We start from the raw sequence: 17,809 nt of genomic DNA, 5'->3' as shown, positions 1-17,809 counted from the left end.
TGTTTACTTTGCTCTATTGTTTTCTCAGACTCAGATGAGAGAAATTAAAAACCAAGCTTCAGTACTGTTACTCTCCAGACATACTATTAAGAAAATAAGCATATCACACAGAAATAAGACTGGATCTTGTCTGCTGCAAGAAAGATTTTTGTGGTATTCCTTTCAAAGACTTACCTAGCTTATTTGTCGCTGCACTTTCAGCCTTGAATCTCATGCAGGCAGGAGAGACTGAGAGAGAAGAAGGTGAACACTTGCTGCAGCTCTTTTTTTGGCTTGTTAACTTTGCAGAAGTTGGAGCTGGTTTTGAAAGCTCACTTTTCAATGAAATTTACAAATATAACCACAAAATAGATTACTCTGTCCCTCAAAGTGGATTTATCAATCTTTTCCTGAAAATACAAGTACAGAGATGCTGTACTCCCTTTTATTCATGTTGAGATTGTAGATAGGTAACAGCTTGAGTTAATATTTGACAAATCTGTTCTATGTTACTGTCAGAAATGTAGCTGAAAATCTCTTTGGCTGGCTGGCTTGTACTTGAAACTGGTTTTCGTAAGATCTGCATTTGAAAATCTCTCCTGCCAGACTTGTAGCTGTCAGATTCATTATCTTCAAAATTCCTCTTAATCTCTAATGGTGTTTTTCCTTCCACAGAAACAGAAGGTGCATGAAGCACAGATGTCAGTCTTCTTCAAGGAGTAACTTCTTCAACCCCAAGTGATACCAGCTCCTGCTAGTACCATGGGGCTAGAGGGTGTGTTTTTAGGCAGTGGACAGATCCACGTAATCCTGTGGGGAAGTTTGGCAGCTATGACGACACTCTTGTTCCTCACCTTCCTCATCTTCCTTTGCTCCAGCTGTAATGGGTAAGGGCTTCCTGGTTCTTGATTCACTTTGGACATAGCTTCATGTATTAATTAGCAGGAAATGCTGAGGACCGAGGTACAGAAATAATAATAAAAAAAGGTAGTTTTCACAGCAATCTTCAGTTTGAACAGTTCTATTCATTCTAAAACCTAATTGTATTTTTCTTTTGCTGTGAAGGAAGAACACAATTGTGCTTGTTTGGTGGTTTGCCCCAGGCAGAAACCTGGAGCACTGAGTGTTAGATCACATCCCTGAGCTGAAACTGAGAACATTAGGTGGGCTAAACAGGACAAAAAGAAGTATAGGTAAAAAGGAAAGGGAAGTGATTGTATACTTCAGCTTTGCTGTGCCCATCCCTGAAGTATAGGGAATATAGTATTGATCGTGCCTTTCAAGCAAAAATAAGTAAGGATCAAATAGTGGTACTAATTAATGCCTTATACCTTATCCTCACTTTCTTCTCTATTAGAGAATTCACCAATATAGGCACTTCTACTGGCTTTGTTTATGCATGTTCCAAGGCTCCTTCGTGAGCCCTGCTGACTGCTCAGGGAAGCTGGGCAGCCTGCAGTCTGTCCATGGTGCCTTTCCACAAGCCAGGCCAGTCAGACCCTTTGCTGTGAGAAGTGGGACTGGTGTGGTCCATATTGGTATATTTTGCAAGCACAGCTGAATCAGCCAAGTATATGGGGGGGGGGGGGGGGGGGATCCAGTACAGCAGCAAAATCTGCAGTTTGGATGCATATGCCTATGAAAAGCATATGCTTTCACCCCTTCAGCTTTGAGAACACTGAGGAAATTGCACAGCTATAAAATGCACTGTATTGGCACAAGTGGAAAGCCCAGTTTTTCAGCAGGGTTTATCTAATGCCCACCATACAAAAAAAAAAAAATTGTGGGCAAAAACAGGCCCTGAAGTTGTTTGAAACCCTCAAAAGCCTAAGTTAGAATGTGTAATTTCATGGATTCAGGAGAAGCGCTTTTGTAAACTGCAATTTGACACTTCACTATTGTCAGTTTCCTGTGACATCTATGTAAAAACAGTAGAATTTTTTAAAAAATTATTTAACAGTAGAAAGCCGATTTTAAATATTCTTTAGCCCACAAACATTGCATTTAGGTACTACATATTGTCTTTAAGGCCTTTTCCAACCCAAATGATTCTATAATTGTGTTTTGTTTTGTAACACATCAATCCTTGAAACATCTCTAGAAAGATGGGTCAAACCACTGAGTAATCTTTGCAGTTACAGAGATACAGATACATTGGCTGAAATAGTCTGGTGATGTTTTTTAATAAATTCTTGTGTTGCTAGTTTGGACATTGTTTCAGGTTATTCTGTTGGGCAGGTTGTTTATGCAATTCTGCAGAATTTCTTCCTGGCTTACTCTTCAAAAATGGATGAGGACATAGTAAACTGAATAAAAATTGCACTTTCTAAAATATCATAGTCAGAAAAAGTCAGATTTCCAGAGAGGAAATCCAGCTTTTAACTTTCTCTGCTCTGCATTGGTGCTTGCTTACTTGCTGTTTTTTGCTAAGTCCCAATTAGACAGAATTCTAACAGTTGCTAATGTGGAAGTGCAGTTCACTGCAGACTTTGGAAGAAGCAAAAAGTTTATATTGTTAACATTTTCTTACCTTTTTATTTGACTTTTCATCTAGGGGAAGGACTAACATTATTTTAAGCTCATACTTTATTGCAGTATTTCTGAACAAGAGCTGTATTTCCCAAATGGTAAAAACTGGAAATGTGATCCATATTTAGACTCCTATGAAGGACCCAGGGAAGTGGGATTCCTTTAAAAATGCAGACCTCTGCTGCTAGGAAATTTGCATGCCTTTTTCAACTGCTCTTGCTTATTATCAATTTGACTAGCATTTTTAATGGAAGTTATCTGGATTTTGCTGACCTTTTCTAATTTCTTATAGGACACACACTATTTACTGACACAGTTCAAAGGGCTTCCTAAGTAATCTGTCACCAGAATGTATATCCAAGAATTTCAGATACGATTAAATTGAAGAATGAAATTTTTGATATCATAGAATCATAGAATGGCCTGGGTTGGAAGGGACTTTAAAGATCATCTGATTCCCTGTCACGGGCAGGGACACATTTCACTAGGGCAGGTTGCTCAGAGCCCTGTCCGGCCTGGCCTGGAACATTGCCAGGGATGTGGCATCCACAAGTAGTTGCCTCTCGGAGCAACTTGTTCCAGTGTCTCCCCACCCTCACAGTAAAGCATTTTTTCCTAGTATTTTATCTAAACCTACTCCCATTCCCCCATGTCCTGTCTCTACATAATTATTTTCATTATATTGTAATTATCATCTCTCACTGTGGTCTTACACTGAGTGAGAAGAAGGGTTTTGTGTGTTTGTTGTACCTCTTCAGTTATGTTTATCACCATTCTGCCTCAGTGGTGTTTTTACACAGAGGTCATACCATTTCCTGTAATAATTTTCAGTTATTCCATTTTCAATATTATTGTGAATCATAGTTCTGTTCCCTGCAGGAGTGTAAGATCTGTGAATGATTGGCATTTGTATATTAGCATAATTCGTAGTAAAAATTCATGTGCCTTTTTCATTAAGGGAAAAGAAGGCCAAAAATCAGAATGGAGATCATGAAAATCTGATGAATGTGGTAAGTATTTATTTCTTGCAGCTTGTGTCTGTCTTGTGGTTGGTTTGTACCAAGCTCCTAGCAAAATAAAAGATTAGAAAATAGCTCAGGAATTTCGAGATGACTGAGCATGGGAAACTTTAAAAGTTGCAGTACAGGAAGAGGAGGAAAACTTGTTTAGATCCTGATAATCTGCACTTTCTAAGTGCCCTTTCTGCCATCACTGTACTCCAGCCTTTCCTTCACTCCATTTGCAGCCCAAGGGCAGTATATCCTTTGTCAGCTGCTGTCTTCTCACGGGTTAAAGCCATCGTAATGCCTACTACCATAAAGCTTGAAAAGGACATCACTCTGGACATCTTTGCATTTATTTCTTTTTAACATCTGTGAACACAGGCACTTGAATCTTTGAACCTAGTTGGCATGGTCTGGCTCTCCGGCCAATAATACCTGTGGGTGAGAGCTCTGGAGATGAGAATGAAATTCATTGCGTGTGTATTCACGTGAACATTTATTCTGATCCAACAGTAACTGATTTGTGTTGCAGCCTTCCGAGAAGGAGGTTTTCAGCCATTCCATCACAAGTTCAGCTACGGAGCCTCCCCCAAACAGTGAACAGAACGGAGCACTCAGCAACGGTGAAGGTGAGTAGTGGCATCCCCCGTGGGTGGGATGTGCCAGCGGGGCCGCCTGCACTCACAGCTCCCGCCTCAGCTGCACCCTGGCCATCCCTCAGGTTTCAGCTTTCTGGCCATCAGCTTTCCAAGCACACAGGCAAGCCATCTGTCTGAGCACCCTGTGCAGTTCTGCAGGTCTGACACCAGATCACACAGAACTTATAACCCGGTTAAACCATGCCAGCACAGCCCTACACCCCTGCTCCCAGTCCTCCACACCAGCCAACACTGGGAGGTGCTGACATCCTCTCCTGGGCCGCCAGGTCTGGGTCACCAAACCTGCAGATTGACCAGGTCATCAGGCAGAGAATGGGACCTTCTCTCATCTTGGTAAGCTATGGAACTGGGATAAAACCAGAACATGAAGTTGCACCTTAGAGTTTCAAAAGTGCTCCAGGAAGCTGTGGAAGTACTTCAGGTCCTCCTCCAGGGATTACAGCTTTAGATCACAGTCCTGTGCTGTCACTTATATTTTTATATTTTAGAAAACAGGCAACATAAGTAGGCTTCCTGTTTTTTCTTAATCTTTACTTTGCTGAACACTCAAAATGATTCACCCTGAAGTATTACTGGAAAATATTTTACTCAGCTGCACCTAAAAATAAACTCATTCTCAGCTCAGAGCCACTGGGAGCCAACTGTTGTCTTCACACTAACACCAACACCAGAGGCTGCACTCCAACTTACAGCTCTCTCCTCATCTCCTGCAACCAGAGGCTAAGCTGTTCAGACTTTACTCTTTAGAGACAAGTATCCAAAGTAATTTTTAAACTTTGTTTTTGCAGTTAATTGCTGTTCCCATCCATTAGCTTGTTGTATATGTAGGTGTGTGGTTCCCTGAGGGACTTGATGTGCAGAGCAAAGCCCTGCAGAATGGAAGTATTTCTCTCTGCCATGAGTCACCACATGTGCAGCTGTCAGAGCTGCTGCTATCAACCAGCAGACAGTTTTCAGACTGTCTGATATTATACTCAGCTTACACTCTGCATAATAGCCCTTCTGAATAACAGGAACCCCTGTGTTTAATTTCTTACTTATACTTCATGCACTTTTGTTAATTGTTCTTTTTATTACTGTTTCTGCTAGCTTTTTGAGCAGGGGCAGGGCTATGGAAGCAGAACCATCAAATGCTCTGTTTTTTTCCTTTACCCAACCTGCCAGCATTGTCTTATCTATGCCAACCCTTCAGCTACACCAACCCCTTCTGTGCTACCGCCCAAAAACACAGAAGCACAGAAGCTTGAGGTCTCATTGGTTTTGATTATCCCCTCCAGCCTGAATGGGGTGTGTGCTTTCTGGGTTCTGTAAGGGTGTTCAGCACAGCAATCCCTTGAATCAAGGAGCAGAAAGGCAAAACTCCCATCTCCCATTCAGTGATTACCATCTTACACCTCCAGTTCTGTCCTGAGTTTTACCAGTCAGGGTATGGCTTCCTGCAGGTGCTGACTGTGTCTGCATGCCCTGAACACAAGAGAAAGCAATGTCCATGGCAACCACCAAATCAAGGGCATTGATTCTTTTGGCAACACTTCTGTCACCATGTGAAACACACTGAAGGACACAGAAGAATGGGTTGTTTTTGTTGAGAGAGTGCCTTAGGAACTGTACTCAGAAAAGTAAAGCTGTTCAGAAGTGATTTTTTAAAGAAATAATGTGAGGTTAACTTACCCACCATACTTGAAACATGCTTGTATATGCCCATGAACACACACAAAAATGTCACATGTGGCGTAAGATGAGAAGCCCCATACATCTCAGTCCCTAATACCCTGTAGTGACAATGACATGTGGCCCACTTCTGGCACCTAAAACAACATGTTCTGCCTAACACTACCTTCTGAAGTCTAGTCTTCTCTCTTGTGCATATGGCCAACTTGTTAGTAGGTTGTCAACCTACATTATGTGCTGCGAGACTAAGAGATGTATGGCTCAGCCTTCAGTGAGGAGCTTCTGCTGCAGTGTGCAGGGAGGGCTGAGCAAAGTGCAATTCCAATGAGAATTTGGCCAGCATGTTAAACAAACTGAGGGGTGGTAGGGAGGAAGAAGGAATACTTCCTTTTGGTTCCAAAGAATGGGGAAATGCAAAGAGGAAAATCTAACGAGGATTTTTTTTTAAGGCGCTTGGTTTGAGGCCTCCCACCTGTTTCCCATCTGAGACTACTGAGCACTCTGTAATCATTCAGTGAAACTGAGTACAAGGCAGCTGAATATCTATGCACAGCTAACCTCCCACCCCCTGTTCTGACAGTGAATGCTGTTGCCATATAATGTGATTTGGGGGTGTATAGACTATTTTAGAAGTCGTGAGAAAGATATTTTTGCAGAAATGTCTGTAACTGCAACCTTTTGATAAGCAAAAAGCATGCTAATCACTAGGCATTTCCAGGCATTAGTATAATTTATCCTTTCCAGCATGTCACAAAAACAAAGTGATGTAACGAGTACCAAATCATACCTTCTAGTTATGCCTTTGTTTGTAATACTTCTCTGTAATTTTCTTTAGTTCTTTCTGAGGACAGTACAGCTGCCTGTATCCAGCCTTATGAAGAAGTACAGACATCTGATCTACTAGATCAACAAGATAGTCTTGGAAAGTCTATAAAATGTCACCAGAGCCGGGAACTGCCCAGTATTCCCCCTAACAACCCCATGGAAACTATCATCTCATCTAGAAATGCAGAAAATGATCAAGGTCCTGGAATGGAAGGGCCTTATGAAGTCTTGAAAGACAGCTCCTCTCAGGAGAACATAGTTGAAGACTGCTTGTATGAAACTGTGAAGGAAATTAAAGATGTTGGAGCAGTAGTCAGCATGGAAGGGAACTCTAACAGCAAATCACTGACAGTTTCTCAAGGTCAGAATCAGATTCCTGAGTGCAGAATTGAGTCAGCAGAATATGCATCTGTTGACAGAAATAAGAAGAGTCGCCAAAGTGCAAATTCAGAAAGTCCTCTTGACAACATACCAGATGTAGAGGACGAGCTTCCCCCTCCAGTACCCATGAAACTGCTTGATGAAAATGAGAATGTACAAGAAAAAGAAGTGGAAGAAGAAGTGACAGAGGGAGCGAGTAAACCAGAAAAGGTAAATACTGCAAATATTTGTCCTCGTCAAACAGCCAAATAATGACAGAGAACATATGGGTGAGAGAGGATTTTATTTTTCAGTAGCAAAAAATACCCAAAACCAAAACCAAAAAAAAAAAACCAACCAAACAAAAACAGGAAAAAAACCCACTCAAGATAAAGAGATAAAGCAAGACTGTAAATGGAAATATGATGATGTATTGTACAATCTTTGCATTAGAGGCATATGCTCATTCTGTTGCCACCTGTATTTTTGATTGTTGCAGCTATGTGCTACATAAGGCTTTTCCCAAATATTATCTAGGAATTGCATAGGAGGACTTGCTCCTTTGTTTGATGGTATTATACTTGTGGAAACTATTACAAAGGACATCCAGTATCTCTGTCAGCATGTATATCTTGTTCTGAAGTCCCTTCTTCTATTTTTTCTAATGAAACTGCAACTTACAAAAAGGAGAGGGGGGCATCCTTGGTGGATATCCTTACTTTAGATGTGTCTCTTTCATTGGGCCACCTTGACTTAGCTGTGCAAGAGTTGGGCATCTGCTCGAAGTGACTCACTTTGTCTTTTGCTGTAGGAGAGAGGGATAGAAAGAGAGCGAGATTGCAGCTGTACACTTTTATATTTGTCGAATTCTGTATATCACATAAAAACAGGGTGTAAGGAATTTCTAAGTGCTGAAATCACAGCCAAAGTTAAGTTTTCTCAGCAGCTTATGCTTCCTCCCTAAGAATGAGTTGTGGTGAATCCCTTGAAAAACATTATGACATTTTCAACAGTCAATAATTGAAAAGAATTATGACGTTTTCAACAGTTTATTTTCCCACTTGTAGTTTTTTATCAGAAGTAATTTTAAGGATGCTTTCAGATCATAGCAGAGACTTTTCATAAACTGTTGAGTTTGCATTTTTCAGGATGTTTAGCCGTCTTCTTATTAATTGTGAATGAATGAACTGTAGGTTTAGCAGATTTTTGGTGTTCAAGTCATCAAATAATATTAGGTAGGTACTGATGAAAATTTCAAAACAATTTTTAAGATGCAATGTGACTTTTTAATGTAAACATTTATGTGAAAAATCACAGAAGAGCTGAAGTATTGTTACTTGTTTCTGGCTGTTCTCTTATTTGAAGAATTTCAGTAATCCAGGAAGAAGGCAGAAGAATTATCTTGTTAAATAAATAACTAACCATGTAACTTGTGAAGCACAGTAGAGTCCAAATGAATAAACTGAAGACTCCTTGCAGTATAAAAATTATTTCGCTAGACTGTTCAGTGCACATTTTTACAAATAATGAGCTCATTAAGTAAAAAATTAAGATGTGATTGTCGACAATAATTCAGCAACATTCCCCCCTCCCACATTGCAGCCATAAGTAATTTCTAATTAAACTTTTAGATAAACAGCTTTGCATAACAGTGACATTTTTCCTACCAGGTGTGAAAAGACTAGCAAAAAGTAATTGTATTTCCCAGGCACCAATGCAAAGGAAAAGCCTTTGCTGCTCTGTAGCTCCCCAGCACACCGTGTATGCAGTGTCAGTAACTGCAAGGAGTGGGAATTGATTAAAATGGTTCAGGTTTTGAAGGATTAATCAAGAGATGACACATGCAGTCCCCTAAGTGCCAGAAAAAAGGTGTTTGTCTAATTAAAATTTATTCAGAGCTGAAGGCACCCCGAGTTAAATCTTGGGCAGCATCAGATCGTTCCCGTGCTCGCTGCTGGGTACATGCATTATGCATCGAGGTGTGTGCCTGTCCTGTCCTTGAGAGCTACAGCTGCAGCAGAGCTGGAGATGGTAATTGATGGAATATATAAATGTCATTATTGTTGGCATTGTGGGGGGAGGTGGCCGTGGGATCGTTTTTCTGTTGTGATGATGATAATTTTTTCCTTTATTTTTCTGCTTCGAGCAATGCAGAGCAATGCCTGTTTTTATTCAGTGTGGCAACTGAAACCAAGATGTTCATGGAAATGAATGTTAAATTGATAACTCCTTTAGTTAGACCCCATAGGTGTTTCTGGTTTTGCTTCCTCTTCTATGAGTCTGTTTAGCTGCTTTTTTGCATGACATCTGTATCCCAAACTCTTCAACCTTCTGCCCCGGCCCTGATGAAGAGGTTGTGTGTACATCATGCAAGTCTCCCTCACTACAATGAGGGCACAAAGAAGGGACAGGCAGGGAGGCACCTGTGTAACCAAGGCACCTGTGTAACCTACCAGCAGAGAGAACAGACTGTGTCCAAGCTGTTTCAGTCTCACCATCTAAAAGAGGGCAGCCAGGGTGATCCCCAGCCCATGCCAGCCCCTGAAGTGCACCAATATGAGTGGACCAAGCCAGAGATCAAATATATATCCTGTATATAACAGCATGAAAACAACAAAGCATCCTTTTAAGAGCCAGGTGTGCTCTTAAACAAATAATGAGCAAAAGTTTACCTACACTGATTTTTGGCTGTGGCCCAGCCAAATCCTTTGGAAAGACTTGGTGAAGAAAGACATTTTTAATAGCACAAAGCCTCTTACAGGCCACTGTCACCTGCAAAACCTTGAGCATAGTTCTTCTAACAATACTGGAAAAGCAGAATAGATTTCTTTAGTTCTTTCTTTTATTTAAAAAGGAAGTATGGATCTCCTTTTTCACCCAGGTCTTTCCAGAGTGAGCACCAGTAGAAATGCTCTCTGTGTGTCCATCTGGCTGCTGCCATCTGATTTCAGCCTTGCACAGCCTGAGAATGGGCAAAGCATCTCTTACAAATGCACCAGAGAAGAATGTTCTTCTTGTTCTTGTGCTCAAGTCAGGAGCAGCAGCTGAGCCAAAAAGCAAAAAATCAAGTGCTGTCGAGGAATGAAAGGAAAGTGGAAGGCAAATAAGGACACATGTTGTTTATGTTGCTACTCTTGAGGTTTCAGAATAGTTTAAAATGTTGCTAGGTACAAAATGTTTAGGGCCAAGTGGGATTTTTTTGAGTTTCCACCATAACAATATCCTCCAAAATTGATGTGTCACAAGCTTCATATTTAAAAGAAAGAATGCTATATCCAGGGGAATGGTCCAGGATGGAAAACACTCTGGGGTATTTATTAATACTTGAGTGAAAACTGTAAAAGGGATCCTGACACATGGTGCTTATAGACACAATGATGACAGAAAAATCACTGAAGAATTTTATGAGCACATGCTTGTTTTAATGTCTGAGGATGAAATTAGTAGCTTACACCTGAGCACAAAAAATAGTGTTGCAGATAGGAAAGACTAAACTAAGTTGCTGTAGTGAAGCAGATCTAATACAAAGACAAAATATATTTGAACTTTTCCTTATTCTTTCTTTGCCTTTTTTAATTTTTTTTTTTAAGTAAACAAACCACAGGTTAAAGAGCACTATTCTCCAGTCTGTGAGAAAGAAGTGAGGGAGTTAGTGTGAGGGAAGCTCTTCAGGAGCAACAGGCAGACATTTAGTGTCCTTTGGGCCAGGGTCTGTCAGAAGTGCCCAGGAACCTGAAGTTTGGTATTTAGCAGAAGTAAAAATAAGAAAATGGAAGGAGGAAAGAATCTATCACAATAAACCTCTGAGGGAAATAAAAATTAAAAAAAAAAAAAAAAAAAAAAAAGAAAAATTCTGTGTGCCTGGAAGTGGTATTTTACTGACTGCTGAAAATAGCTCTGGTCCTCCATGTTGGCTTGGAAGTGTTAAGAAGTATTTTAGTTGGAGAGGTTGTGTGAAAGTCCAAAGTACTGCCTTTTACAGTGCTGGAAGGCTCCCTCTGCATCACTGTGGAGCAGGAATCCAGCAAAGCCTTCCTGCCCCAGGAGGGAGGCACCCCACTGCTGCTGTGTGACCTGGCCCCAGCTCAGGGTGGGTTGCAGCAGGTCTGAGTGGTTGTGAGGCCAGTCTGCTGAGCACCTTTGCACAGGGACTGCATTCCAGGGGTGAAGGACACAGCTCTCCCGTCCAGGATCTACAGAATGAAGGATAACAATCGTCCAGAAGGTGTCAGCTGAGTATTGTTCTTTTGTCGTCTAAAAGCGTATCTGAAAATCCTGTGAAAGGGCAGCTGGTGTATCCCAACAGCTGACTTCTAATTGTTCAGAAACCTCTGCAGATACTTCATAAGAAGTGTAAAGGCAGGGATACAGTGGTGCAGAGTTTGTTTTAACCATTGTATTATTTTTACCCTCCTCAAGAGCAGATGCATTAAAAAGCTTTACTAACCTCAGAGCTGTTATCTCCAGAGAAGTACTCTGAATAGTGGGGATATTAGCTATGTATAATGGAACTTGAGAGCAAATGACTATAAAATATAATGTATTGATTATAATGGGAGGGTTTTGTTACAGATTTCACACTGTTGATGGGTAATGAGCCTTTTATTTTTTTTCTTTCTTCCTTTTTTACAGAGGCTTAGTTCAGTGTCTTACAAGTCTCGAGAGGAAGATCCATCTCTTACAGAAGATGAGGTAGGTTTCTTGCGTGAAATTCAGTAACTAACTAGAGACCAATTTTTAGGCAGAAATTAGCATAAGCTCTGCGTGATTAAGCAGAATTTAAGGTGAAACTTATGTGAAGGGACAATGAAGCCCCAAGATTCTCTGCACTGAGTTTCTATTGCCATGTTCCTAAAATCAGAAGTATTCTACCATATAGGCTGTATCAGGCCTATAGGTTAAAAATGATGTAAGAAAATAACAGGTGGCCACAATGAGTTGATTGTTAGCGTAATTTCTTGATTTGGACGACAAGACCTTCCCAAGAAGAATAACCAGCAGCCTTTTGAAACATATGCTCCACCTTCCCCATGCGAAGCGTTTGGGGCTCTGGGAAGTAAACTGAAGCACAATAAAAGCACTGGAACATAAACTGTTCTTTAAAATGTCTGTTGGTCAGATAAATGGAGAAGAGTTAAACAAAGAGAAAAGTGAAACATAAATAAGGCTGTTTGTGATCATCTCCAGTACACCCATGCCATTTATAAATGTGTTCTCTGGACATAAAAGTAAACACAAACTTGGCAATGAGCTAAGTGAGCTAATGCCTTCTGCTGGGAGAAGCATTCTCAGACATTAATGAATAACCTGATCTTGAACTGGGTTAATGTAATCTAATACTGAGAAGAGTTGAAGTATAGATGAGCAGAAAAGCCGTTTTTTGTTTGGTTAGCTGAAATCAGTAAAAAAGTAAGAAGTATTGACATCTCCAAGTCGATGTCCCTCTAAAACAAACAAATAAACCAAAACCAACCAGCCCCAAAAAACACCAAACCAAAAAAAAAAAACCCCAACCAACCAGCCCCCAAAAAATAATAATTAAAAAAACCAAACACAACAAAAAAACCAAACCAACAAACAAAAAACAAACAAAACCCGTCGCAGAATTATCAGAAGTGGTCTTGTTCGTCTGCTTCAGTCTGTGTTGCCTAATGGTAATGGACATTTTCATGCCAATCTACTCTTTTAACTGGATTGATACAAACCAAGAGTGGCCTTGCATGCTTGGGAAAGACTTTAAATGCAATAGAAGAGCTATGCTGCATTGTGATACTGGGTACCAGAGAGGCTGTGCAGGGAATTTCCCCCATCTGTCTTGTGCAAGGGCTAGTATCCATTTGGCCTGGGAGAGGGAATTAAGACTGATTTCTGTGCTTGGCATCAGCCCAGGTAATCCCTGAGCAGAGGGACATGTGTGGATGTGGGCTTCTCCTCACCTTTTTGTGAAGGGCCACTTTCATGCACTTGTTGAAGTGTACCACCTCAGCAAAGGGAATTTTTAGTTCGGAATGAAACGCTGGCTCCCTTTCTGCTGTTTCCAGCTGAGAGGTTTCAGTCTCCAGTCTGAAGTTTGCACACTCAGTGCTGAGGAGCAGCTCTTCTTTGTGGGCAGAGTACAGTCAATAGAGCAGACCTTGCATATCAGTATTGGCACTAATTGCTATTATCTGGTGTGAGTAATTTATCTACAGATTTTTAATGTTGTCTTCACTTGTGTTGGTGCCTATTTAGGCCTGCCTATAAAAACAATTAACTATTCTTCTATTGCAGTGTCTCTAAAAGCAGAAAAGTAGCCAATACCATTAAAAATTGTAACAATAATAATCTTTAAAGCCCTAAGGGTCAGGCAGCATCCTTCTACATTACAGCAGTTCAATCTGATCCTCCGTTTGATGGCTCTCTCCCTCCCTATTGAGTCTAAATTGACTCCAGGACTATAGTAAAATTTGCAAGAGCTCCTGCTCACAAAGCCATTCCCTTTTGCCCAGTTCTAATTTTCTCACCAGGATTTTATATTCAAAGAAGTTTTACATTTATAAAATTATTTTATAAAGTACTCTTTTTTTTTTTTTTTAAAGAGAATTGATTTATAAATGCATGTGAGAAAAGGAAGTATTTGTAAAAAATAATCTTTTTTTTTCAAGGAAAAAAATCGTATCCTTTTATCAAAAAATTCTGTCTTTTCCTAAATAACCAACGTCCTTGTAGTACAAGGGTACAGACTAGTACAAGCTTTATGCCATGCTTCATACTCAGCAGATGTCTCCTTTTCCCAGATCTCAGCCATGTACTCATCGGTGAGTAAGCCAGGACAGGCCATCAAGGCACTGGATTCTCCTTACACCTGCATCCAAGAGATTGCATCTCAGAGGTCCCCGTCTATCTGCAGTGGCCTCTATGCAAGTGTGAAGGACTTTGAAAACAGCCTAAATTCTACCACTGTGCCTCAGTCAGCGGACAGACCAAACGGGGAGCTGGAGCCGGACTATGAAGCTATCCAGTCCGTGAGCCAAGAAGAAGACAGGACCTTGTCCGTGCCTAATACAAACCACACTGCTCTTTCAGGAGAGAATGACTATGAGAGCATAGGGGACTTGCAGCACCACAGGGAATTCACCAGACTTTAACCACTCTGGCAGCAGATCTCCCCGCTGTTATTTTCAAAGGACAAGTGAAACACGGAGAGGGAAGTGCTTTTCCTTTTGAGGAACAAAGCTAAGTGTGGAACGCAAGTTGTGAAGAAGCAATGTACGTTTCAGCCAGGGTGTGATGCCTGCTGGTTTCTCTGGGTGGTGGATCAAGGCTCCTGGGAAAGGGTACGTCAGGTCAGAAAGATGACCAGGACAATGTAAAGGTTTCTTTATTATTTCTTTATTATTATTAGCCCCAAGGCAAATGTAATTTAGGAAGGAGTGCCATGCTTGTCGTCCTGATAGGATTACGTACCAAAAAGACTACCTTTACACAAAACTAGCTTCTCATTTTAAGAGATTATTTTATGTAATTTTCTTCAAAGGTGTTTTCAAGCATAATTTTTCATTCAAGTTTTGGCATCTTCAATGTTGAGCAAACCATGGATAACTGTACCTCAACTCAGACTTACTTTGCAGGGCTGGGGAAGATGCACTCACTTCTGTGTGTTTTGGGGAGCTCTGTCCACATTCACTGCAACTAAAGTGCAAAACTCACTTCTGTGTGTTTTGGGGAGCTCTGTCCACATTCACTGCAACTAAAGTGCAAACAACAGTAGTTCACAAGGGACGGACTCCAAATGTACTTGAATTAAATCTGCTGGCTTTTTTTTTTTTTTTTTTTTTTTTTATGTCAAGGGCTGTAGAAGGTGACTTGAAGTATTTGAGATGTGTACTGGTATTTGTAGGGGTTTTGTTTGATTGTTTGTGAAATATCCCTTAAAAATGGCAAGGGTCACCCTTAGCATTCTTGCACTGTTTCCCTCAAATGGACATAAACACTTACACATACACACCCCAGACCATTGCCATGTTGCAAAAAGTTGTGCAAATGAATTCATTGGCATAATGTGTAGTCTAACCTTAGTAGTGTTGGGTAATTTTTTTGCAGAATTTTGCCCCTTTTAAAGACTTAAATATTTTAATATGTTTGTCTAGTTTCTTATATAGGAAAAAATTATGTACTGTGTTGAGTGGATAATATTTTTATTTTTTACAACATATTTTTCATCTTCAAAGTTTTTGTAAATTAGCTTACTGGGGTTTGTAACAGGAGGGTTCCCATTTTTTATTTGGGCTTTATTTGGTTTTGTTTTTAATTTTTTTTTCTATTTCAAAAGTAGATAAATGAAAATTGCTTTGGGGTTGTTTTGTTGGCTTTTTCTGTCTCCTTGAGCAGGGCTGTGGAACATGCCTTGCTGTTTTTAAGCTAAAATCATGGAGTCTATGTAAAAGAACGCTGCCAAAGGGGAAAAAAGAGGCAAAAGACGCAAAAGAGGCAGTGGAATTTAGTCACACATAGCCACTGGTCCTCCTTGTTCTTCTAGTAAAAGGAGCAGGAGGGCAACCATAACCTTCTTGGGCCTCTGACAAGCAGTTTGAAAGCCACTGGCTTTCCAAAAATGCTGAGTTATTCTGTTACTGTGAAAAGCAAAGTACAGTGCTTGGATGAAATAAGAAGGTACTGGATTGGTACTTTTTTTCTTCAAGAATAATACAATAAATAGTACAATGGTACAAGAACAGTCCAGCAGTAAAGAACTAGCATTGTGTGACATGCATGTGCACATACCCTCATGTATATAAGCATACACTTGTAATTTGGACACAAGTATAAGTTATAGTCCAGGCTTGGAAGCATTCACATACATAATATCTGGCATGTGCTTGAAGAGCAGTTTATTTTTGATTCAAAATAAACAGTACATAAACTGAGGTTGGCTTATTCTGTAGTAAACAAAACAGATTTACTTTCAGCTCAATTGGTACTGGGTTTTGAAGGCTGAGCCCTACTCAGATCCTTGGTCAGCACTCAACATGACTTGGTATTATGAAGAGCAAACATGGATCTGGTTATACACATTTATTAGAAATAGCTTCATAACTGAAAGAAGTGTGCTGATTTACAGGCTTTGCCTGTAAGTAGTACAGCTCTGAGGAGCAGTGCAATTGTGCAGTCAACCTCTGCCCACAGGGTGGTTCAAACTTCGTGGATCCATCCTGGCCTTGTGTGACAATGCAGCATGCTTGATCTATGACACTTTCCTTGGAGGAGAAGCAGTCTCCACTCCACTCTACATCCATCCTGGTCTTAACCATGCTGCCATGTTTTCACAGCTGCAGCAAACCCTTTGTTTCCATTTCAGTACTTTTTTAGGATGACTGTGGTTTTGCTTTCTGGAGTTTTTTTCTTATATGAAAGTTTTTGTTTCCTTAAATGTGAATTCAAGAAGTTCACCTTTGAACATTCTCTTCTTCTACTTCACACTGTTTAAGGCCAAAGATAAGATGCACCATGTTTCAGAAGATTTGTTGTGCCAAGTCTAGAGAATTTCCTTAGTCTTTAACTATGTGTTTGCTGTCTGTTCCTTGCTCAGGGGTACCAGTTTATATATGTAGTCCTCAATCTGACTCCGGCAGCTTAGCAGCAGGCATACCTCAACTCCTGAAATTCCCAAATACATCTCAAGATGTAGTTATCCCTTTGCATGGATGACTGCTTTTGGAGAATCAGTAGGAACACGAGGTTTGCCAGATTCACTAAATTCAATTTCAAGACCAATTCAAAGGTATCTTGAGATAATGTCACTTGATAGCAAAGAATAGCACTGAATTCTTGATTGTAAAATTTTAAGGTGCAAAAGAAGAAAAGCAAATATCACTCTAGAAATACCCCCATTGAGACCAGCAGGTCAAAGGATGGTGGAGGACTGTCCAGTCATTCTGTTTTCTTTCATATCCAGGTCAGAAATGTTGCTTTGTAGGAAGGGACACAAGTCCTTCCATCCTTTCTTTCCTCTGTTCTGGCAATGGCTCATGAGAGCTCCTAGACTTCCCTTTTTCACAGTGAAAGATTTTTTTCCTTCTCCTTTCTTCTTTCTTTGGTTTCTGTTTTTAACTTGTCTCATACAGCTAGCACTGGGAGCTGGTACCATGTCTGCAGTCCAGTGTCAGTGGCACATTCCTTCCTGTTTAAATTACTTTCAGTCTGGTAACAACTTTTTAATGGTCCATCAGACCTCAGTCTCATGGAGAAGCAGTTCACTTTTTGGATTCCTGATTTTGGGATGTGTACCTGCCCTCAGCCTTGAGACCCAGACACACTGGACTCTTAAGAGCTGCAAAAAAGAATTACCCTCCTGACCAAGGATGTACAGAAGAGTCCGTAACTCCCCTGCAGTATCCATTATTGTAGTCTAATGCTAAAGGAAAATGCTTTAGAATTCAGTCCAAGGATGGTGAGTTATTACATTACTTGACAAAGAATCAAGGTTCTGATTTAGTTCCCTCTTCCCAGATGTAATACCTGTTCCTTTATGGCTGTTGTCAGTACTTCCTTTTCATTAATATATTTGATAGAAAGATTTTTCCAGCAGTATTCCCCAAAGAGATTAATCTGACTGTAAAGAAAAGGGAGTCTCTTCTACTTGTCTCTTTACTGCTCTTTTTAGTTTTTCATCATATCCCTAAGTAAAATGTCAACATCCAAAATGAAATATTTGTTACCTGGTGATGTTTTCTGAGGAAGCTTCACAGTCTTATTTCTTTGCCTCCTTTTTTGGCACAACTGTACAATAGGATCTCACATCAA

The 17,809-nt window shown here is 40.3% G+C and overlaps 1 protein-coding gene across 2 annotated transcripts in view; it reads left to right on the top strand.

Moving 5' to 3' along the window:
• PAG1 (phosphoprotein membrane anchor with glycosphingolipid microdomains 1) overlaps positions 1-15,933 on the top strand; it is a 102,553-nt gene extending 86,620 nt beyond the window's left edge. For both annotated transcript variants that reach the window (XM_066332794.1, XM_066332801.1), the window contains 6 exons: positions 655-866; positions 3,467-3,518; positions 4,045-4,141; positions 6,678-7,258; positions 11,660-11,719; positions 13,804-15,933. In XM_066332794.1, the coding sequence (XP_066188891.1) occupies positions 742-866; positions 3,467-3,518; positions 4,045-4,141; positions 6,678-7,258; positions 11,660-11,719; positions 13,804-14,154 (1,266 nt within the window). In that variant the 5' untranslated portion in view covers positions 655-741 and the 3' untranslated portion in view covers positions 14,155-15,933. The remainder of the gene's footprint in view (positions 1-654; positions 867-3,466; positions 3,519-4,044; positions 4,142-6,677; positions 7,259-11,659; positions 11,720-13,803) is intronic.
• Positions 15,934-17,809: the final 1,876 nt, after the last annotated feature.

Source organism: Sylvia atricapilla, chromosome 1 (genome assembly GCF_009819655.1).
Source record: "Sylvia atricapilla isolate bSylAtr1 chromosome 1, bSylAtr1.pri, whole genome shotgun sequence".
Classification (NCBI taxonomy): domain Eukaryota; kingdom Metazoa; phylum Chordata; class Aves; order Passeriformes; family Sylviidae; genus Sylvia; species Sylvia atricapilla.
The sequence above is the reverse complement of the archived record's forward strand: the minus strand, read 5'-3'. Positions and strand labels throughout refer to the sequence as shown.